General features: G+C 46.8%; 1 protein-coding gene and 1 non-coding gene across 2 annotated transcripts in view; one reads left to right on the forward strand and one right to left on the reverse strand.

Annotated features, from left to right (window-relative positions):
• HHIPL2 (HHIP like 2) overlaps window positions 1-14,858 on the forward strand; it is a 21,692-nt gene extending 6,834 nt beyond the window's left edge. The window contains 8 exon segments of the mRNA XM_026657680.1: window positions 2,167-2,310; window positions 3,585-3,916; window positions 5,461-5,587; window positions 5,989-6,134; window positions 8,190-8,200; window positions 8,202-8,272; window positions 11,619-11,701; window positions 13,862-14,858. Of these exon segments, the coding sequence (XP_026513465.1) occupies window positions 2,167-2,310; window positions 3,585-3,916; window positions 5,461-5,587; window positions 5,989-6,134; window positions 8,190-8,200; window positions 8,202-8,272; window positions 11,619-11,701; window positions 13,862-14,244 (1,297 nt within the window). The 3' untranslated portion in view covers window positions 14,245-14,858.
• A 1,745-nt stretch (window positions 14,859-16,603) lies between these two features.
• Window positions 16,604-16,676, reverse strand: TRNAT-UGU. The gene has a single exon. It is a non-coding gene; the product is annotated as a tRNA-Thr (tRNA).
• Window positions 16,677-23,317: the final 6,641 nt, after the last annotated feature.

Raw genomic sequence — 23,317 nt, forward strand, 5'->3', positions numbered from 1 at the left:
GATTTAGTAATAATTTTGTTGCTTGTGAGCTTCACAGTCATGCTGAAAGACGTATATAAAACAAAAACCCAGTGCCCATTTCTCACAGTGAACGTTTAAAAGGCAAGAAACAGTTTTCACCCAGAATAAACTTTGAAATGTGTTGGAAGATTCCTGTTTTTGAATGAGCACTGGTATTTTATTTCTGTGCCGATGGTTGGTGGTCAGGGGTGCAATTAAGGGAGAGCTGGGGGACCCAGGGCCCCCCCTTGGCCCCTGACCGGAGCTGGAAATTTGGCCCAGCCACTTTGGGATGGCTGGGCCAAATCTGAGTAGGGTTGTGCCTGCTTGGGGCCCCCACCTCTGCAGTCCATCTGGTGCTCATGAGCACTGGGCATCCCCAGCTCCTAAGGAGAAGTATAGCAGGGAGACTGGGAACCCCCAGTGCCCAAGAGGGTGGGAGGACTGGATCTGGGCTTTTTTGGTGCTTCTGGGGGAAGCAGAGATGCAGGACGAGGGGATTAGCCTGTCCCCTGCTGGGGATGTTACTCTTGAGCTTGATCACCTCTCTGGGTAAGAGCTCGGGACTGAGTGTGGGGTGTGGAGACCATGAAGCTGGGTGTGGGGTGGGGAGCTCAGAGCTGGGTGCTGAGGCAGTGTGGATGGGTTGGACTGGGTGCAGGGGGAAAGTGTGGGGCAGAGAGCTTGGGCTGAGAGCAGGGGAGGGAGAGCTCTAGGCCCCCTCCTGAGGAAAATTCTGGTTGCGCCCCAGTTGCGGTGGATTCTGTGCCACAAGGGGCACAGATGACATCACATTTTTAAGCCCCAACCAGTAGCAGGTTAAAAAAGTCTAATGGTGTTCGATCACCTGACTGAAACCATTCCATCTGGTAGTGGATGAAATGGGTAGTGGCTGATAGCTGCAGAGCAGCCCAGGAGAAATAAAGCTGATGGGTCTCATTCCTATTCCCAGTGGCAAGTGTCCATATTACAGAAACCCCCAGCATGATGGGCACTCTGCTACTAATAAATAATACTAATGAAGTTTTTGCATTTCTGTAATGCCTTTCCTAGAGGGAATCTAAAGTGATTTCCAAAGGAAATAAGCTTCTGAAGAATCCTCTGAAGGAAGTACTATTGTCCACATTTTACAGATGGGAAAACCGAGGCACTCGTTAGTATCCTTGTTGGTAGTCTGAGCAGAGCGGTCAAGGATTGAATGGACACTGGGGCCTGAAGTGTCCTTTCACTTCTAGAGGTGGCTCTTCTATGTTAAGATGGAAGTACAATGGTGGGGTAGTGTGGGTGGAGCTTGCACTGCCACAGCCATGCTGTACATGTTCTGTGGATCAACAGAAAACTTCAGCCCCAAGGCCTTGATGTCTGGCCCATTTCCCTGGTCACTAACACACCCCTGACACCTTCAGCGTCAAGTGCTAGAAAATGCACCCAACAAAATTAGATTTTAAAAATCCAATTGTAAATATAGATAGATACATGTTGAACACATTTCACACTTTATTATGGCTGAAAAGTGCCTTTGGACTGTCAAACTTTCGGGGAGCTCTGCCTTTACAGTAAGAAAAGAACAAGATCCACTGAGCTATTTGATTTTACCATTTGCTGAAAGGGCAAGATGAAATCAATGGGAACAATCGGTGCCCACCTGCTAGTTATGCACTTATCATTACCAGGCTGCCATGTGCCTTGCAGACTCAGGGTATGTCTCTACATTTGAGCTGGGAGGTGTAATTTCCAGCTCACGTAGATGTACCTGCATTAGCTCCGCTCAAGCTAGTGCCTAAAAATAGCAATGTGTCCCCAGCAGCACAGCTTGGGTTAGCCACATACCCAGGTCAGGCAGGATTGTACTCAAGATGGCTAGCCTGAGAGGCCATCTGTGCTGCCACGGAGACAATGCTACTTGTATGTCCACGCAAGGTGGGAATCACACCTCCCAGCTCAAACGTAGACATACCCATAAATGGAGGGATGTGATTAGCAAAGGACATGAAAGGTCCTTGCTTAGCCTGGAAACAGTAAGATACCTTGGAAAGATACGTTATGCAGATAAGCAGTTCTGCTTATCGTGCAGACTGAATAGTAACGCATTTCTCTAACCCAACAAGACACCGAATCTTGTCCAGGGGCTACATCTGTGGTTATTTCTCTTTCCTTTCTTTTTAGGAGTCTTTTGGAGCTTGAAGAACCAGCTGCAAATCATAACGGGGGGCAGCTCCTCTTTGGCCTGGATGGCTGTCTGTATCTGTTCATCGGGGACGGAGGGAAAGCTGGGGACCCTTTTGGAAAATTTGGGAATGCTCAGAACAAGTAAGCTGGAGGACAGGTTTATGCATCTCTCATGCTAGTGCAATGCATTGGCTTAGTGCATGATGAGACAGAATTTGGACTTTTAGCAAAACAAGAGAATGGACTGATACAACAAAAATGCTGCTTGACTAGTCATTGCAAACCAGGATTACCCCCAATTTACAGTATCAGTGTACTTTTAGGATGAGATTTTCAAAGCCTGAAAATTCAAAAGCCTAGGAGATTCAGATGTCCAAATCCTGTTGGGTATTGGAATCCGAATCCCCTACGTGGTTTTGAAGATCTTAGCCTTAATATCTTGGAAGAACTGCACACTAGTACTGTCTACAAGGGAAATGAAGAGCAATTTTACATGACAGTTGAAAACCAGTTAAATTGATGATGTTTCCTATTCAGCGACTGCAGACAGCGTCTTGTTTTCCATGCCAAACAGCATGAGTGAGTCATTTACACTGGATGTCTATATTAGTCCAGTCCTTCTGTCCTTACAAGGGACATTTTGTGAATCCAGTTTTAATGTAAGCTATTTTTGCAGCTGAATATACCTATATAAATAACACATTGCTTTTGACAAAAACTTGAAAGTGAAGTTAGTGCCCATGGTACAGATTGATGTTTCCTGAATATGAAGTCTTCTCCACACACCTAGATCCAGTACAGCCCATCGAGCAGCAGTGCAGGCTTCCCCCATGCTGCCCCGTGCCTCAGCCCTGACCTGGTGGAAACACCTCTAAGGGCTGGTTTTGCTACCATGGTCCATCCATTCTTTTGCCCCTCTGTTGAGACAAGGGTGCCAATGAGTATCATTTGTGACGGTAGTTTTTGTGTTGATTGAAGAATATTGTAATGGGGCTGTCGCACTGTGGCCACGTGGAGCTTCATGGGGAAAGCAGAGAGAGAGACCTGATATCTCCCTTCTCCAGAAAAACACAGATCCTATGTGAGTTAAAGGAGAAACTCCATTAGCTGTGTGCAGCAGAGGGCCCATCGCACACAGCCAAGCAGTTCCGATTCCTTTCAGCAGAGGACAGTGGTGCTTGTGTACTCCCTCCACCTCCCCCCCCCCCACCCCAATCCAGTTCATTACAATATTTATGAGAGCTGGTTGAAATTTTTTTTAAATTTTAAATATTTTTTGATGAAAAAAGGGGCAAATTTTTCATGAAAATTTTCAGTGTTCCCATTTTCCCACCAACTCTGAGATTAACATCTATAAGCCTTGATTTACCTGACAGTCTCATTAACCTATTGCTTATGCCTTGCCTTACTTTCAGGAGTACGTTACTAGGAAAAGTTTTACGGATAGATGTGAATGGAAAAAGCCCAGATGGAAAGCCATATCGCATCCCACCAGATAACCCCTTTGTCTCGGACCCCAAGGCTCTCCCTGAGGTCTATGCCTACGGAGTCAGGAATATGTGGCGCTGTGCTGTTGACAGAGGGGACCCAGTCACTCACAAGGGACGAGGGAGAATATTCTGTGGTGATGTTGGACAGAACAGGTTTGAAGAAGTTGACATCATTGTTAAAGGAGGGAACTACGGCTGGAGAGCTAAGGAGGGATTTGAATGTTATGACATAAAGCTTTGCTATAATTCCTCCTTAGGTAAGCCAATCGCTTCTTGTGGGAGCTTTGCTTGAAAGAGCACACACCATGCAATATGTACTTAGTTAACGACTATACTGCTGCTTTTCCAGTGAACCTCTGTAATCTGAAGTCATGTACGGGAGGATGGGGAATATGTTCCTGTCTGATAAGAAAACATACAGCCCCCCAGCTTTCCAATCCAGAGGCATCAAAATACAAAACATCCTGGCATCCCTGTTGTGCACCGCATTGCACAAATGGCAAAGGACCAGTGCCAGTGCCCATTGCAGTCAACAGAAGTCTTCTATGGAGTCCAGTGGGCACTGGATTGGGGCCTAAGTGCATTATCGGGAATAGTTGCCTTCCTCTGAAACATCAGGTAGTGGCCAGGCTTGGTGACATGATCTTGTAGCAAATCCTGTGTAGGAGGCAGTGCTGCCTACTGGATAGAGCACTGGAGTGGGCCTCAGAAGACCTGGGTTCTACTCCTGGCTGACTTTGTCTTTGATAAGTCATTTCACCTTTCTGTGCCTCAGTTTCCCCATCTGTAAAATGGGCATAATGATACCGATCATCTTTGTAAAGTGCTTTGATACTGACTGATGAAAAGCACAATATAAGAGCTGGGTGTAATTATGTTCCTTAAGGATTTTGTTGACAAACACCACTCTTAAGATAATAAAATGTAAATGACTCTGGGAACTAAGCTTGGCATACGAGCGTACGTATGCAGTATCTGTCTACACACCACATATGTGCTGGTGATTGCCATATGGTGCCATTACTGCTGAATATGCCAGTAGTTTTTAACAAGGTCCAGCACTGTGGCATAAGGACCAGAAAGTTTACCATGTGCCTGTGTTAGGCTTGGCTGCTAGGCTTCAGATTTTAACTCATTACATTTTTCTATCTGTGCTGTTCAGCATAAACAGACAATCTCAGTCATATTAAAAAAGTGCGGACAGGACTGAAAGTTTTCAGGAGCAGAATGTCAGCCCCTCCCCAGAAGGGCTGGAACCACCTTTCCTGGTGCCAGGCAGAAAGGGTGGCAGTAACTTACATTTCTGGTAATATTTGTGATCCAGCAGAATGATTTTCAGTTGCCGGCATGGTTAGCATTTACTGTACTGGGAGCAGTTGCAATGTATAAATCTGTTGAGCTGAGCTGCAACTTCCTGCTTCCGTATTTTGTCTTTTCAGTAGAAAACAACAGAATTTTTAATGTTAATCTTTGTTAAAATGCTTGCTACACTTGGCCACATGTAACATTTCATGAACTCTCTCTGCAGCATTTACCTGATGTAAAGAATATTGGTCCAGCATGATAATGAAGTTCACTGGCTGAGTCTTGTTAAGCCACGTAGGAAGCTCTTTAAAGCCTCAGGGCCAAATTCTCTGCTGGTGTAAATGGATGAAACCTCATTGAAATGAACCAAGCTACTCCCATGTGCACTAGCCCTTTTGGCCTCCATTGCATACATCAATATTGTTGACCAGTTGCTCTTTGATCAGCGAGTCCATGAAAGCTATTCTGTTTTTTTGTGTGTGTGTGTGTTTAACAGATGACATTCTTCCGATATTTGCCTATGGCCACACTCTGGGGAAGTCAGTCACTGGAGGATACGTGTACCGGGGATGTGAATCCCCAAACCTGAATGGCCTCTACATTTTTGGTGATTTCATGAGTGGGTGAGGGAGACAACAGTTTCCATTCTTTTCTATCCGGCTATCCTTATATTTATACGGCTTCCATGTCTGAGCATTCTGAAACCCTCTGGCCCACAGTCAGTGAAAGTCCAAGACAGTGAAAGTCCCAGACATTCAGCATATTTAGATTAATGGTTTGGTTTGGTCCATTACAGAGACAGCACCTGTAAAGTTCTGATTTGGATCTGAACTTCACCCAAGTTAGAGCTTTCAGGATTGGGGTTTTTGTTCAGGCCCATCTTATACAAAAGAAAATTAAACCCACTTTAAGGATCAGGGTTCCAACTAACCTTTTACTTCCAGTAATGCATGATTTTTGCAGGAATTAACCCTGAGAATGGAAAAATGGAATCCTACAACATAAGGTTTTATTTTTCATCCAGTCGACTTATGGCTTTGCAGGAAGATGAGAGGGAAAATAAATGGAAGAAACAAGATATTTGTATTGGTAGCACTAAAGCCTGTGCTTTCCCTGGGCTGATCAGCTCTTATAACAAATTCATCATCTCCTTTGCTGAAGACGAGGCAGGTAATGCATCTCCCTAACCACATTTGTATAGGAAACTGGGTTCTGTGTTTCAGGGCGAATATATGGGGTTTGGCTGCCCTTGGGAAATGTTAGTGAAGATTGACTGTGCAGGGGTGATGAAATATCTCAGCATTGCAGCTGGGGTTGGCAGATGGTTCAGACATTTCAGAAATATGCCCAGTCATGAGACCTTGTGAGTTTTTTCCCACCTACCCCAGACACCCGTGATGCAGAACTCAAGACAGCTCATGATAGAGCTCACTACCCACTTGAAATTTGAATCCGGATCTGAACTCACTCAAAGTTGGGTGGGGTGGTTGGATTCATGTTTTGATTCATGCCCATATACATTGTTTGTTCACTTGTTTAAATTTAAAAATGTAAAAGTATGGGTCACTGCAATGGGATCCTCTTCACTACAGTTCTTGCAGCCAGCTGAATCTCTACCCCATCAAGACACCATTCTCATTCACAATGGCAACACTAGGAGCTCTGGTCTGAAGAGACCTGGGTTTGGAGAGAGAGAGGAAAAACAATTCCTTTTTCTGTATCTGGTAGGAGTGTCTCAAAGCTTGGTCGAGGATTTAAAATGTCGTCATGGCTATAACAAAAGTGAAATTACTAACAGATCCATCGGTCGTGCCTTTGGGGCTTCCTGAGTACAAAGAGCTCTCCAATGCATAATGCAAAATTGATCTCAAAGCTTCAGATAGCAGCCAGCTGTGCTCTGGCAGAGTTTGGAAGAAGAGGAAGCCCTCTGATAATATCTTATGGTTCAGCAGAATATGGATATCATCCTGTGCTTGTAATGGAAAAGATCCTGGATGATCTCAGACCGGGGAATACTAGTTTCTTACGCAACTGGCTGCCGTTTCTAGAAAATGAAAAATAAGGCAGAAGACACAGAGAGACCTGGGGAATACATAAATGTTGCTTTAGTGTAAAACACTGACAGGCTTTAGCCTCTGTTCTAGTAATAAGTGGCAGAGATGGATGTTAAACTCCGGTATCAACTCTTCCTCTAAAAATTGTCACAGTGCTGTAATGTAATTTGAACTACAACAATAGTTTCTCCTGGTATTTGCTCAAACTACAATAACCTCCCTAGATATGTATCAGAGGGGTAGCCGTGTTAGTCTGGATCAGTAAAAAGCAACAGAGAGTCCCGTGGCACCTTTAAGACTAACAGATGTATTGGAGCATAAGCTTTCGTGGGTGAATGCCCACTTCGTCGGATGCATGTAATGGAAATTTCCAGGGGCAGGTATAAATATGCTGGCAAGAATCAGCCTGGAGATAACGAGGTTATCTTGCCAGCATATTTATACCTGCCCCTGGAAATTTCCATTACATGCATCCGACGAAGTGGGCATTCACCCACGAAAGCTTATGCTCCAATACATCTGTTAGTCTTAAAGATGCCACAGGAGACTCTGTTGCTCCCTAGATATTATACTGATGGCTAATGAAAAGATACGTATTCTAGGGATGGTAGTCAATTTCTCCAATTATGAACCTGAACAGCCCAGTAACAAGAGACTTTTGTCCTAAATGATTAGCCATTCTAGAGCCTGTTTGATTTTTTTTTGATAGTTTATAAGTCAGCTAAATATTTTGTTTTTGTGTGTGTGTTTCCTCTATTTATAATTGCTGGCTGCTTTACTGGATAAAAACAAGCCTTTTAGAAAGTACACTTATAAGATATACCCAATAAAATAATATTTTGGAGTGTTCTCCACAGGGGGACACAATAGCCCTGATGCGGCATTGTGATTGGCACAGGACTGCTATGCCTGCATGAAGCCCCACTGAAATCAGTGGGTCTGTGTGTGGGCATTGCAATCTGCCCACATGGTTCACGCTGTGAGACCATAGCCCAAGGTGTGAAGAAGGATTTTGAATGAAACAAATAGGATTGTGTCTTCCTTTCCAATTATGTGATATAATGGAGGGGCAAGGGAAGGGGGGAAATGGTAGTGCACCAAATCTGCAATAATTCTATGCATTTGCATCTGAAACAGCTTATATTATTTTTTTCTCTCTCTGTTTGTTTAGGGGAGCTTTTATTTTATGGCTACTTCTTATCCCAGTGCCTATGCACCCCATGGATCTATCTACAAATTTGTTGATCCTGCAAGGTTAGCATTAAGATCTGGTTTTCCGTTGCATGCTGCTTTATAATCAACACAAATTATCTAGTTGGCTCAATAGATGTGGAATATCTTGAGCAACTCCCCTGGCTTGAGTGAAGTTAATTCTAGAATTAGACTGACATTTGTATTCATTTACATTACTTCAGACTTAGGCTGATACAACTGAGAATAGAATCAGGCCCAAAATCTGTTAAAAGTTTGGGGACAATAAGGTTAAACTGTTCACTTTTTTACAAGTCAAAGATACAACACAAACTTGCTTTAATAGTACAAAGTAATAATCAGTACCCTTCAGGTTCACGACAAAGACAGCCTTTTTCTGTCTATACGTCAGCCAAGGACTCTGTAAAATAGACATTAATTTTGTAATGCCAAAAAGGCCTTTCACCAAAAATTTTCTTTCTTACTCAACGTAACTTTAACTTGGCTGCCATGCAGACAAAAATGCCCTTTCACCATGCCAGGTGGTCTTTCCAGAATACAGCTGAGGCACATTGTGTGGGGAGCTTGCATCGCCACGCCTCCTGCTGCATCAGTTCTGTGCTTAAAGGATTTGAGTGTTTAGCATCGTCATGCCAACATTGTTCACTACTTCATAGTGTCCTGGAGCCCGGGCGGTGGGTAAATGCCCGCTTTGGGGAGGCTAGCCCACTAGCCCTGCCCCTTCTGCCCAAGGCCCTGCCCCCCCACAACCTGGAGCCCACAAGTGCTGGGCCAGCCTCAGCACTGGGCCGAACTGCCGGCCCCCTGCCCCTGAAGGCCCTCCCCTGCCTGAACTGCTGGCCCCTACCACCAGCGCCAGGCCGTCGGCCCCGAGCACCAGGCTGGCCCAGCGCTGGGTTGGCCCCCTTGAGCACCAGCCCCTCCCACCCCTGAAGGCCCTCCCCAGGACGAGCCGCTGGCTGCCAGTGCCGAGCCGCTGGCTGCCAGTGCCAAGCCACTGGCCCCCTGAGCCTCCAGCCCCTCCCTGCCACTGAAAGCCCCGCCAGCCCCAGAGCGCCCGGCCGAGCCTCCTCACTCGGCCAGCTGCTGGCTCTCCCCGCCCCGAGGAGGAGGGATGCAGCGAGCAGCAGGGACCTGGGGGAGGTGGGGGTGGAGTGGAGGAGGCAGTGGGGATCTCAGGGAAGGGGCGGGGCCACCGCAGCCCAGGTGTCCAGTGGCGGATCAGTGGCAGCACCAGGGAAGGCTAAGCCTATTATACCCACCAGAAGGGACCATTTAGATCATCTAGTCCAGAGGTGCTCCAACTCTTTTTGCTGGGCTCCCCTTTGAAAACATTTCAGGCTGTAATGACCCCCTCTCAAAAAAGTGACGACCCGCGCCTCATACCATACCACCCTTACTTCTGCGCTGCTGCTGGCGGTGGCGCTGCCTTCAGAGCTGGGCTCTCTGGCCACGACCCTCCTGCAATAGCCTTGTGACCTCCTTTTGGGTTGGGACCCTCAGTTTGAGAAACACTAATCTAGTCTGACCCCCTGCATATCACAGGCCATTACATTTCACCCAAATTCCCCTATGTTGAGCCCAATGACTTCAGTTAAACCAAAGCATGTTAGTCGTGAGGAGACTGAACAGTTGTGTGCCACAGGCAGAGAACAGGAGAGACCCAGGTGCCACCAATGCCTGACTGATGAGGTGAACTATGTCCAGGCAAGTCATGCCCCATACTGCAGAGAAAGGTGAAAAAACCCAATTAAACAAATTTAAATTGAAAACAGATTAAAAATGCTTTGTAATCTCTAAGTCTCCTGTGAATTCCAGTGTTATGAACTGAGGTTAATAGGGTTTAGCAGGGTCAGCTATGAATCAGTTCTCCAGGGTGGGTCTATTAGGCTACATTTTGATAATCTTAGGAGGCTGTTCAAAAGCAGTGATATGCTGGCACTTCCCTGAATTGTTGCTATCTATGACTAGGCAAATGTACTGTAGGGATTTCTTCTGGATTTGCACACAAGGAAAGCTGGCTTGCAGGACTCTACCGCATGTGTTCTTAGGTGTTCGTAACTCTGAGGTTCTACTGTATGAATGGAGAAACCCAGCTTTACATTTTCCAAGAAGCCTGAAGAGAGTTTCCAGGTGGCCAGCTTCCTGCAAGCGGGCAAGGAGGCAGCTCACTAATGGACATCATTACTGCACAGGAGGGCTTGCTGCTTGCTCTACAAGTTTTCCTGAAATGAACCAATTTTCTTTGCTGAGTTTCAGAAGCTTCTCCCCTCACCCTATCACCTGCCTTCTAGAGCATGACTGTATGTTTAATCTTTCCCTTGGTCCTTTGCATGGGCGGTGAACCGCTGGCTGAGGGAGGCTAGCCCCCAGCCCCGCTCCTTCCACCTGAGGCCCCACCCCTTCCGCACACACACCCTGCCGGAGCCCAGAGCTCCCCCCACCGCAGCCGCCAGCCCCAAGCCTGAGGCTAGCTCCCCAGAGCGCTGGGAGGGTGGGCGGCATGGCCCCAACCCCGGGAGGGCAGGTGGCACGGCCTGAGCCAGGGCCGCCGCACAGGGAGACTGGAGCTGCGGCAAGTGGGAAGCAGGGGGAGGAGGGCCTGGGGGCAGAGTGTGGGCAGGGCCATGCCTGGCTGTTTGGGGAGGCACAGCCTCCCCCAGCCTATGATACCCATGGCCCATGGTCATTTGGAGATTTTTTTTTCTTTCTGCACCTCATCTGGGTTCCCTGATAACTAGGTCTCATTGCTTATCTGTTCAGCTTTGGTCTTGTCTGTTTGATTAAGCATCTAACTTTAGTAAAGGTCTGATTTTCAGGAGAGCTCAGTATCCACAATTCCAGTGAAAGCTGAGATTGCTCAGCACCTCAGAAAATCAGGGCCTTAGGGCTTCACACACTCGGGCATCTCAACAGAGAGGGGCAGCGAGTGAGTTGGGTAGCAGTCTAGCTCTCTGTTGTGTCACAATCATAGCTCTTCTATCCTGATTTTTCTTTCATTACAATTTAACGGAGTTTTGTTTTATTCTACTTTTCTCTGTTGAAGGTGGCCAGATGTGAGGAGCTTGGTACATTGGTGATATTATAGAGCGAGGTAGCTAGCAAAGAACAGAGAATTTTATGTAGCACCTTTCATAATTGTATCACCAAAATATTATTCCACAATAATAAAACGTGGGTATTTTTCAGTGAGAAAAGGCACACTTTTTTGTGAAAAGCATTCCTAATTTTTGATCCTCTCTAATTGCAAACGGTCTGGTTTCTCCTGAGGGCACATGACCTAACAGGGAGGATTGATGTGTGATCTCTGTCTCTGGAAAAAGTAAACTTCCTGATCATTTCCTAGATAGTCACATGTGCCTTTTTATCTTTTAAATCTGTTTTGAAGGAGAGCTCCACCTGGGAAATGTAAACACAAGCCTATTCCAGTGAAAACAAAGAGTAAGCGTATCCCATTTGCTCCTCTAGCAAGTAAGTCCTTAGGTTTTCATTTTATTGTGTGGCACAACTGTATACAATCTCAAAGAGATGTCAGGTTGAAATGTAAGCATTCGTTAAAGCCAAAGTACTATGCAACAACTGTTAATGTCGTACAATAAGTATGTTAACTCATGTTTCCGTTGCATATTAAATATGCTGCTGCTTCTTAGTGTCCTCAGAGGAGTTTGGAAGTGGCGAAAGTTAGTTTTTCAGTCTTCACAACAGCAACAGAGTGAGTAGAAAACATGTGAGGACAGATGGTGCTGTGGTTAAGGCACTAGATTGGGACTCTCAGGGGACCTGAGTGCTGTTTTGGGCTCTGCCAAACTCCCCATGTAGCCAAAGTCACTGCAGACTACATTCAGAAAGCTATTTAGGCGCTTACCCCCCAGACTTAGGTACCTATGTCCAGTTTTTTGGCACCACTGTGATTCACAAGACTCCTGCTTGGCTGCTACCAAACCCGGTAGGTGCCTAAACTCACTCGGTGGCTAGGTTTTTGTTAAGTATCAGGGGGTAGCCATGTTAGTCTGTATCTGCAAAAACAACAAGGAGTCTGGTGGCACCTTAAAGACTAACACGGCTACCCCCTGATACTTGACACCATGCAAGGCACTAAATTTAGCCGTATGGAGTGGAAATCCATCAACCTCAACAAAAAACTTGCACAGATACAGACAATCTGTTAGTCTTTAAGGTGACACCAGACTCCTTGTTGTTTTTGTAGGTTTTTGTTGTAAAAGTTCCCTGAGCGCCTAAGTTTCTGCCTCTGAGCATGCACACTGCTGCCTCCCTCTAGGCATCCAAATGCCTATCTCCCACCTAGGCCCCCAAGTGATTCATGAGCCACAAGAAGACAGGCACTCCTACACCTAAATTGCTTCAGGTTCCTAATCTGGTAGACATGCTCATGGGCCACCTAATTCCACACAAAACACCCAGGGAAGGGGAGAGGAGGAGGTCCACTTCCCTCATAATTTTTAGCCCACTGGTTAGTGCACTGACCTTTAATGCGTGAGACGCCTGGTTCACCTCTCATGTGAGTGGCCTAACCACTGGGCTATGGGAGGCTGTGGGTCTCCCTCAGTCTCTCCTGTTGAAGCTGTTCCACTGTAGAATCCCTTTTCCACCTCATGTGGAGGGGGGAACTTGAACTGGGGGTCTCCCACATCCCCCTAACCACTGGGCTAAAAGTTATGCACTCACAACACCTAACTCTCTTTGTGACTCTAACCCTTAATCTCTCAGCACTTCAGTTTCCCCAGCTGTAAAACTGGGATAATAATACTTCAGTTCCCCTGCCCTTTGTCTGTCGTGCATATTTAGATTGTAATGTCTATGACTCAGGGATTGCCTCCCATTATCTAGGTTGAACAGTACCCAGCACCATGAGGCCCCAGTGGGAGTTGTAGATGCTACAGTAATATAAATAATTAATACTAATGATAATAACGATCCATCAACAAACTGGAGCTGCCAAAGAGAAACTTTATCTACCCTTTCATTAAAATCTGCTTGCAAATTCCATCTTACTCTTTATGCATTTTGGCCTTTTTCTAAACCAGGGGTAGGCAACCTGTGGCACGCGTGCCGAAGGTGGCACGCGAGCTGATTTTCAGTGGCACTCACACTGCCCGGGTCCTCGCCAGCAGTCCGGGGGGGCTCCGCATTTTAATTTAATTTTAAATGAAGCTTCTTAAACATTTTAAAAACCTTATTTACTTTACATACAATAGTTTAGTTATATATTGAAGACTTATAGAAAGAGACCTTCTAAAAACGTTAAAATGTATTACTGGCACGCGAAACCTTAAATTAGAGTGAATAAATTAAGACTCAGCACACCACTTCTGAAAGGTTGCCGACCCCTGTTCTAAACAAATGTTCCATCATCGTTTTTTATTCTAAGAGAAAACAAACTTATTCTTAGCAACCCTACAAGAAGCAGCCAGGGTTCATATTTAATGGAGGAAGCAGAATCAAAATGAGAAAAGTGAGGCAGTGTTCAAGCTTCACAGTTTTTAATCTCTTTTGAAAGGCAAATATGTTTCTTGTCTGCCTGTCAGTCTGCTAAGGCTCTTTTTCGGGGATATGTCTGAGTTAGTGTTTTGCCTTAAATCAGGAATGCTGAAGCATTTAATTATTTTTCAGAGACTGTCCTTGAACTGCTTAATGAACCCCCAACAACCAAGCCTCCCAACACATCCTCCATCTCCACAGGAGCCACCCCAGCAACTTCTTCCAAAAAAGCCAAGAAGCCAGCTTCGCCAAAAAGCTCCACCAAGCTGTCAGCAGTGAAGCCAACTGTGTCTGGCAAAAAGAGGCAGGCCAAAGGATCCAAGACTAAACTAGATCTAGCAGAAGAGAAGACAAAGGCTCCAAAGGTATCCAAAGCATCACGTGTGACATCTTTGCCAGACAGGAAAGGTTCCCAGCTAACCAGAGCCAAGAAGAAACTTCTCCCCAAGAAAACAGCAGCAGCTAAGGAGAAAAAACAGAAGAAAAAAGGGGTCAGGTCAAGGAGCTCCCTCTGAACACAAGAGAACTCCCAAAGGGCCAAAAAGAAAGCAAGTGATTGAGAAAAAGACGACCAGTTTGCGGTGTGGACTGGAGTTTTCCAACACGGACCTTATTAGAAGAATCAGACCTGTGTGCAGTTTTTATGCCCATAACATGTTCATAAGATTATGTGGGGGAAAATTCAGTCTTGGTGAATGCATACTACTTCATGAGTTTAGCATGAGTGGACTATATATCCTATTATGACTTTAACTGCAGCAAGGTTTTCCCCGCCTCATAAGTTTCACATTCTTTGCAAATCTTGCTCTGAAGGCCATTTCCTGACATTAGCAGTTATACAAAGCCTCCACTGACTTCAGTGACAGTCCCACAGGTGCAGTGAGGGTAGGATTTGGTTTCTGGGCATTTGGATTTTTAACCTCAAGGGGTGTTGCCTGAATAAGGATTGCAAGATTAGGCAGCAGGTATCTATCGGTGGGCTTAACTGGTTATGAGGGGGTTCATATTTTAATCACAGTATATGGAATAAATACATTGAAGTTGCCTGATTTTTTTGGTCAGTATTTTATCATCCTTTGCCACTGAATTTCTTATCTGTCAAAATATATTTTTTAAAAATCACCTTCTATTAAATACTCCAAAAGAAAATCTGAATGTGTGTTTATTTTAGGCAGCTGTTTTAAATCACCAGAGGAACAGTCTACTTAGACATATTTGTTATTATGTGCCTAATTTTCAAAGTTGCTGAGTACCTGCAGCTCCCATTGATTTCAAGGGAGGCTGGAGTTGCTCAGCACATCTGAAAGTCAGGCCAGCTGTGGCTGGGCAATTGCTTTGAACAGAAATTCAAGCTGACCCAAACTACCCTATGGAATCAAACTGAACACCAAACACTGTGAAAAGAGTTTGGCCGGCAACTACTCCCCAAATCACATAAACAGGGCCAAATCCTGACCCCTTTCACCAGACGCAGGATACAGATGCAGCAGAATCGGTTCAGTTCTAAGCCATGGGATTTAGGCAGCCGAAGCAGGGGTCTGGACCACCGTGCATAATGGACCCATGCTCTGGTGCACAAGGGGATTAGGTGGTAAACCAAGGGTGCAGTGGAAACAGGCCCAGTTGATCTGTGAGTGAGAGGAGAAGAGAAGCATTCATGGCAGTCCTTGAGGCTGTAGTAATGACAACAGAGGGACAATACTGCTCCTCTATGGCCAGTGAGAGGGATTCCCTCTCTCCACTGTCAGTGAGTCTGTTCCTTGGATCTCCCCTGCACATAGTTTGGTTACTGCTGGTAACTCTGAGGTTGGATATTGTTCCTTATGCAAAACATCATGCAATGAGATAATTGAAAGCTGGGTGCTGTAGAAGCAGCAGCTGTTTTCTATAAACAGAAAGAACCATGAAAGTCTCATAAAAACGTAGACTCATTAAAAACCCAATGAACAAAAGTATCTAGCTGATTTCATGCAGTGGGCCTCGGGTTTCACTGTGGTGGTGGTGGGGTCTAGTTGAGCTGTGATTAAAAAAACAGACAGGGGCACCTCTGCAGTCCTGTGATGATGGGGCATATGCCCCACACGGCAAACAAACGGGAGAGTTATACCGACCTAAGTCGGTAGAGGTGCCAAGCCTAGCCAGGGCAGGGCGCGGCACGCAGTCCCTGCTCTCTGCCAGCAAAGCCGAGGCTGTGGGAACTCGCCCTGCTTTCCCCACGGCTTTGCTCTCCCTTCTGCCCGCAGCCCAGCCCCGCTCCCGGCACAGCTCCCCGCGGGGCCCCGCTCCGGGAGCGGTGCGGCAGCGCGAGAAGGGCCCCAGTAGGCCAGGCAGAGGCTCAAGCCCTGCGGAGCCGGACGGGGTCGCTGCGCGCTGCGCTAGCCCCCCGCGCTCCCCCCCACACACGTGCCAAGGGCGGGAGTCGCAGGGCCCAGGTCTCAGCGGCTCGGGCGGGGCGCCCAGAGGGGGGTTTCCGGGGTGAAACCGGCGCGACGCGGCGTTGTCCTTCAGCGTCAGCTGCCGGTAGCGAAGGCGAAGAGCAGCGGCTGCAGCGTCCCGTGTGTCTCCCCTAGGCTCTGCCAGCCCGGCGTGCGGGGGTCCCGGTCCCGGTCCCACCCCCACCCCAGCGCGGTGCTGCTGGTGAAGCAAGCAGGGGCTAGATGCGTAACAACTTCCCTGCAAGCCTGCCGCGGGACTCGCCCTGCTGGGGCTTTGGTCTCCGCTCCGGGGCTGTGCAAGGGGCGGGAGCGCCGCAGCCCCCGCGCTGGGCGCGTGCAGCAGAGCGGCTGGAGCTACCTGCGGCCCGGAGCTGCCCTCCTCCCCTTACTGCCCTAAAATGATTTTATTTAGCACGTTCTCGCAAACAAAATAAGTTTAAGGCCCCAGCGAGGATCGAACTCGCGACCCCTGGTTTACAAGACCAGTGCTCTAACCACTGAGCTATGGAGCCACCTATCATTTCTGTTGATCTAAATGTATGGTAATGTACTGTGTCTCCATCTCTAATACAACTATTACTGTATACCAGGACACTCTTTAATCCGAATGACCTCTTTTTTACTGCAGCTGGAAACTCCTCTGGTTCAGTAGCGGATATTTTACTATTATTTTTTAAAATCACGGACTTAAAAAAAAATACAATGAAAACTCTTTGTTGTCAGAGCTGAGTTAAAAATTCCCCAGGTCCTAACCTTCCCAAACTTTGATGTGGGGAGAACCTGGAGCCAACTTTTGTTGCAATAAATAGACTAATTTAAATGTCAGCAATAATATGGCCATTGATAGTAACTGAATAAAAATTAAGGTAAGTGTACAAGTATCTATATATTTACATTACACTCAATATGTTTATATCAGGCTCAGCCTAGTCCAAGTATGTAATCAGAGCACATGATCATCAGGTGTGGTATATACAGTACGCACCAGACAGTATAATGGACACTCCTAATTAGGATTTTCCTGCAGCTGACATAGGTAAAAAGTGTGCTAATGCATTATTTTCAGTAGATGAGCAGACTGAAGGAATCAAATCCACCAAACACTAACTCAGTGACCATTTCTGTGAGACAGCACCATCCCCACAGAAATAAGACTGGAAATAGAAATATAGCACAAAACAATATTTAAAAGGCAGCCCCAAAATGGGTTACCCTGAGTTTGCAGTGTTGTTGTAGCAGGGTTGGTCCCAGGATACTAGAGAGACAGGGTGGTAATATTTCTTATTGGATCAACATCTGTTGGTTCAAGCTTTCGAGCTGCACAGGGCGCTTCTTCAGGTCCGGGGAAGGTACTTGTTACAGCTAAATACAAGGTGGAACAGATTCTTTAGCATAAGTGGTTAGCACATATTCTAAGGCACCATTCAAGGTGAAGTGGCCTGTTAACATGCCGGCAGTCATAGGACAAAAAAAAGGGAGCTAGTGGGTTACAGATTGCAGTAGTAAGCTATTAAAAATCATGGTCTTAATAAAGGCACTGTTCAGTTATGTAGCTTGGGAAAAGGGCTAAGATAAACAGCAGAAAGTCACTCTTATACCATCAATGTAGGCCCAGGGACTATATCAATATGACTGGTAAAACTTTTCCTCACAGACAAGCCCCTAGCATCTACATTATTTGTAAAGCCATAGCACCAGGATACATCATGAATAGGCCCAGAGAATGCTTTTTAGGAGATAAAAAGAAACTTGGTTATCTTCTGTCTAAACTGTGTGTATATGTATAACAAAAGCAATCATCTATTGGTCACAGATGTTTGTGATATTTTCAGACCATCCCACGCACCCCTTTCCCATTCCATTTTTGGCACATGCCAATCTGCCTGGGTGCTAACAGAGTCAGGCTGAAGTGCCTCTAACATCTATGCATACAGTTGCCCTTTAGCATGGGTTTACATGCCTGAATATCTAGCCCTCGGTGTGATATAGGGTATGTCTACACTACGGGATTACTCCAAATTTACAGAATTTGATTTTTGGTAACCAATTTTATAAAGTCGAGTGTATGCGGCCACACTAAGCACATTAATTCGGTGGTGTGCGTCCATGTACCGAGGCTAGCATCGACTTCCGGAGCGTTGCATTGTGGGTAGCTATCCCATAGCTATCCCATAGTTCCCGCAGTCTCCTCCGCCCATTGGAATTCTGGGTTGAGATCCCAATGCCTGATGGGGCCAAAAACATTGTCGCGGGTGGTTCTGGGTACATCCTCCCCCTCCCTCTTTGAAAGCAACGGCAGACAACTGTTTCGCGCCTTTTTTCCTGGGTGAACAGTGCAGACGCCATACCATGGCAAGCCTGGAGCCCGCTCAGCTCAAGACAGCAGTCATGAACATTGTAAACACCTCGGGCGTTATCGTGCATTTATGCTGAACCAGAACCTGCAAAACCAGGCGAGGAGGAGTAGGCTATGGCTGCGCGGCGACGAGAGTGATGAGGACATGGACATGGAATTCTATCAAACCGTGGGCCCTGGCACTTTGGAGATCATGCTGTTAATGGGGCAGGTTATAGCCGTAGAACGCCGATTCTGGGCCCGGGAAACAAGCACAGACTGGTGGGACCGCATAGTGTTGCAGGTGTGGGACGATTCCCAATGGCTGCAAAACTTTCGCATGTGTAAGGGCACTTTCATGGAACTTTGTGACTTGCTTTCCCCTGCCCTGAAGTGCCAGAATACCAAGATGAGAGCAGCCCTCACAGTTGAGAAGCGAGTGGCGATAGCCCTGTGGAAGCTTGCAACGCCAGACAGCTACCGGTCAGTTGGGAATCAATTTAGAGTGGGCAAATCTACTGTGGGGGCTGCTGTGATGCAAGTAGCCAAAGCAATCACTGAGCTGCTGCTACCAAAGGCAGTGACTCTGGGAAATGTGCAGGTCATAGTGGATGGCTTTGCTGCAATGGGATTCCCTAACTGTGGTGGGGCGATAGATGGAACCCATATCCCTATCTTGGCACCAGAGCACCAGGGTAGCCAGTCCATAAACTGCAAGGGGTACTTTTCAATGGTGCTGCAAGCACTGGTGGATCACAAGGGACGTTTCACCAACATCAACATGGGATGGCCGGGAAGGGTTCATGACGCTCGCGTCTTCAGGAACACTACTCTGTTTAAACGGCTGCAGCAAGGGATTTACTTCCCAGACCAGAAAATAACCGTTGGGGATGTTGAAATGCCTATAGTTATCCTTGGGGACCCAGCCTACCCCTTAATGCCATGGCTCATGAAGCCATACACAGGCAGCCTGGACAGTAGTCAGAAGCTGTTCAACTACAGGCTGAGCAAGTGCAGAATGGTGGTAGAATGTGCATTTGGATGTTAAAAGGGTCGCTGGCACACGTTACTGACTCGCTCAGACCTCAGCCAAACCAATATTCCCATTGTTATTGCTGCTTGCTGTGTGCTCCACAATCTCTGTGAGAGTAAGGGGGAGACCTTTATGGTGGGGTGGGAGGCTGAGGCAAATCGCCTGGCTGCTGATTACGCGCAGCCAGACACCAGGGCGATTAGAAGAGCACACCAGGAAGCGCTGCGCATCAGAGAAGCTTTGAAAACTAGTTTCATGACTGCCCAGGCTACGGTGTGAAAGTTCTGTTTGTTGAAAACCCGCCCCCTTGATTGACTCATTCCCTGTAAGCAAACCACCCTCCCCCCTTCGATCACAGCTTGCTTTCAAAGGAAATAAAGTCACTATCGTTTAAAAATCATGTATTCTTTATTAATTGATTATAAACATAGGGAGAGAACTGCCCGGGTGGGGTTTGGGAGGAGGATAGAAGGGAAGGAAAAGGCCACTAAAAAAGTTCAGAGTAATGACAGCCTTTTGCTTGGGCTGTCCACTGGGGTGGAGTGGGAGGGTGCACGGAGCCTCCCCCCTGCCGCGTTCTTACATGTCTGGGTGAGGAGGCTATGGAACATGGTAAGGGAGGAGGGAGGTTATACAGCGGCTGCAGCGGCACTCTGTGATCCTGCTGCCATTCCTGAAGCTCCACCAGACGCCAGAGCATGTCCATTTGATCACGCAGCAGCCCCAGCGTTGCAGCCTGCCACCTCTCATCTTGAGCGTCCCTGCTGTCCTCATGTTCACTGGCATCTTTCCTGTACTTTGATACCGTGTCCTTACAACTCATTCAGATGAGCTCCTTCATTGCGGGTGGATTCCGTGATTTCAGAGAACATTTCGTCTCGCGTCCTTTTTTTTCGCCACCTTATCTGAGATAACCTTCAGGACGGAGGAGGGAGGCTTGAAAAATTTGCAGCTGCGGGAGGGAGGGGAAAAAAGGTAGAGAAGTATTTAAAAAGTTACATTTTACAGAACAATGCTTATACTCTTTCATGGTGAACAACACTATTCACATTACATAGCACCTGTGATTTCGGTACAAGGTCGCATTTTGCATCTTAATATTGAGTGCCTGTGGCTTTGGTGTTAGAGAGCACAGACGCAGGTCTGGGCAACAGAATTCGGCTTGCATGTGGCCATGGTAAGCCATTGTCTTTCGGCTTCTGTAGCCTTCAGAAAAGCAGCGCCCTCCTTTCCCACATACCAAGCAAAGCCCGTTGAGTGCTGCGGTTTTCCTGTTAACGTGCAGCAGCAGAAACCAAAATAACCTCCCCCCCATCCAGTTCTCTGGGATGATCGCTTTATCCCTCCCCACACCGCGTGGCTGGTATCAGGGAAGATCCCTGCTAGCCAAACGCGAAATGCTCAGCGCCAATGATCCTCCCCCCCCGCCACTTGGCTAACTGCAGGGAAGGATTTCTTTTCAGCCACAGGCAAACAGCCCAGTAGGAACAGCCACCTCTGTCCCCTTAATTAAATTCCCATATTTCAACCAGGTTACCATGAACGATATCACTTTCCTGAGGATAACACAGTGAGATAAAGAACGGATGTTGCTTGAATGCCAGCAAACACCGGGACCATATGCTGCCAGGCTTTGTCATGCAATGATACCAGATTACTTGCTACTAGCATGACGTGGTCAAGTGTCCTACCATGGAGGACGGAATAAGGCTGCACTGCCCTGAAACCTTCTGGAAAGGCTTTTGGAGTATCTCCAGGAGAGCTTCATGGAGATGTCCCTGGAGGATTTCCGCTCCATCCCCTGACACGTTAACAGACTTTTCCAGTAGCTGTACTGGCCGCGAATGCATCCCAAGTCCTCAGGGCAAATTAATCATTAAAAAACGCTTGCTTTTAAACCATGTTTTATATTTACAAAGCTACACTCACCGGAGGTCCCTTCCATGGCCTCATTGTCTGGGGGTTTGGAGGGTACTTCAGTCAGGCTGAGAAAAAGATCCTGGCTGTTGGGGAGAACGGAGTGCTGTGTGCTCTCTGCAAGCTCGTCCTCCTCCTCCTCCTCCTCATCTTCCCCGTCCGCAGAATCCTCAGGCATGGTTGAGATTACCCCCTCCTCGGAATCCACGGTCAGGGGTGGGGTAGTGCTGGCGGCCCCCCCTAGAATTGCATGCAGCTCAGCATAGAAGCGGCATGTCTGCGGCTCTGCCCCGGACCTTCCGTTTGCTTCCTTGGTTTTCTGGTACGCTTGTCTGAGCTCCTTAACTTTCACGCGGCACTGTAGTGAGTCCCTATTGTGGCCTCTCTCCATCATGCTCTTGGAGATTTTTTCAAATGTTTTGGCATTTCGTCTTTTGGAACGTAGTTCTGCTAGCACAGAATCCTCTCCCCATATAGCGATCAGATCGAGTACCTCCCGTACGGTCCATGCTGGTGCTCTTTTTCGATTCTCGGACTGCATGGTTACCTGTGCTGATGAGCTCTGTGTGGTCATCTGTGCTCTCCACGCTGGGCAAACAGGAAATGAAATTCAAAAGTTCGTGGGGCTTTTCCTGTTTACCTGGCCAGTGCATCCAAGTTCAGATTGCTGTCCAGAGCGGTCACAATGGTGCACTGTGGGATAGCTCCCGGAGGCCAATAGTGTGGAATTGCGGCCACACTAACTCTAATTTGAAATGGCAATGTCGATTTCGGCGCTACTCCCCTCGTTGGGGAGCAGTACAGAAATCGATTTTAAGAGCCCTTTATTTCGAAGTAAATGGCTTCGTTGTGTGGACGGGTGCAGGGTTAATTTGATTTAACGCTGCTAAATTCGAACTAAACTCATAGTGTAGAGCAGGCCATAGATGTTACTGGAAGCCACTAGGTGGAACCTAAATACTGTATTAAAGAAGGGGGTGGGGTGGGGAAGGGGAGAAGCAGCATTAGCAGATTCAAAAGGCTAAAGAGGGTGAATTTCATACATTTAAAAAAAATCAGTATAACAATTTAGTTTTTAAAATCTATTAGCCAGACAAGAAAAGACCAAACTCTAGATACTATATAAAATCTGTGGTGACTTACTGGAGGATTAAACATGTTTTATGTACTAACCCCCCTCAGTGCTTTCTTTAGCATTATTTCTTTTCAGGTGTTCAGTGAGATAGTGCTGATAAAAGTGAGGGATTAATAGCACCTGGCTAGAGACAGGCCCAGTTCAAAGCTCCATTATGTAACTCTGCCAGCACAATACACATTTAATATATATGGTATCATTCTTCATGCAGAGGGTCAGCTCACAAAAACCTTTTACGAGAGAGTCTGTTGCAAGATAAAGAAATATAATGAAGGTTTTGTGGTGGCATTTGGAGAGGGACATGAAACTGTGAGCAGGAGGGTGTTATTCTTTTCTATGTGCTGCATCATGAGTCTGCTTCCTCTTCCTGGAGAGAGTCACAGCAGAGGGCAAGATTTGAGGAGCAAATCTTCAGACAAAACATCGAGCTAGAAAATGTGTTAACTAATACATAGTCAAACACAATTTTGCCTTTAGGGCATGTCTTCACTGGCAACGTTAAAGCACTTTAACATGGCTTGAGTAGTCGCGGCATAGCACTGGGAGAGAGCTGTCCCAGCGATCTAAAAAAACCACCTCCACAAGGGGAATAGCTACCACGGTCTACACTGGCATTTTACGGCGCTGAAACTTGCAGCGCTCAGGGGTGTTTTTTCACACCCCTGAGTGAGAAAGTTGCAGCGCTGTAAAGTGCCAGTGTAGACAAGCCCTTAGTGTGGACAAAGGCTGTTTA

This window comes from Terrapene carolina, unplaced genomic scaffold, assembly GCF_002925995.2.
Source record: "Terrapene carolina triunguis isolate 2854851 unplaced genomic scaffold, T_m_triunguis-2.0 Scaffold262, whole genome shotgun sequence".
NCBI lineage: Eukaryota > Metazoa > Chordata > Testudines > Emydidae > Terrapene > Terrapene triunguis.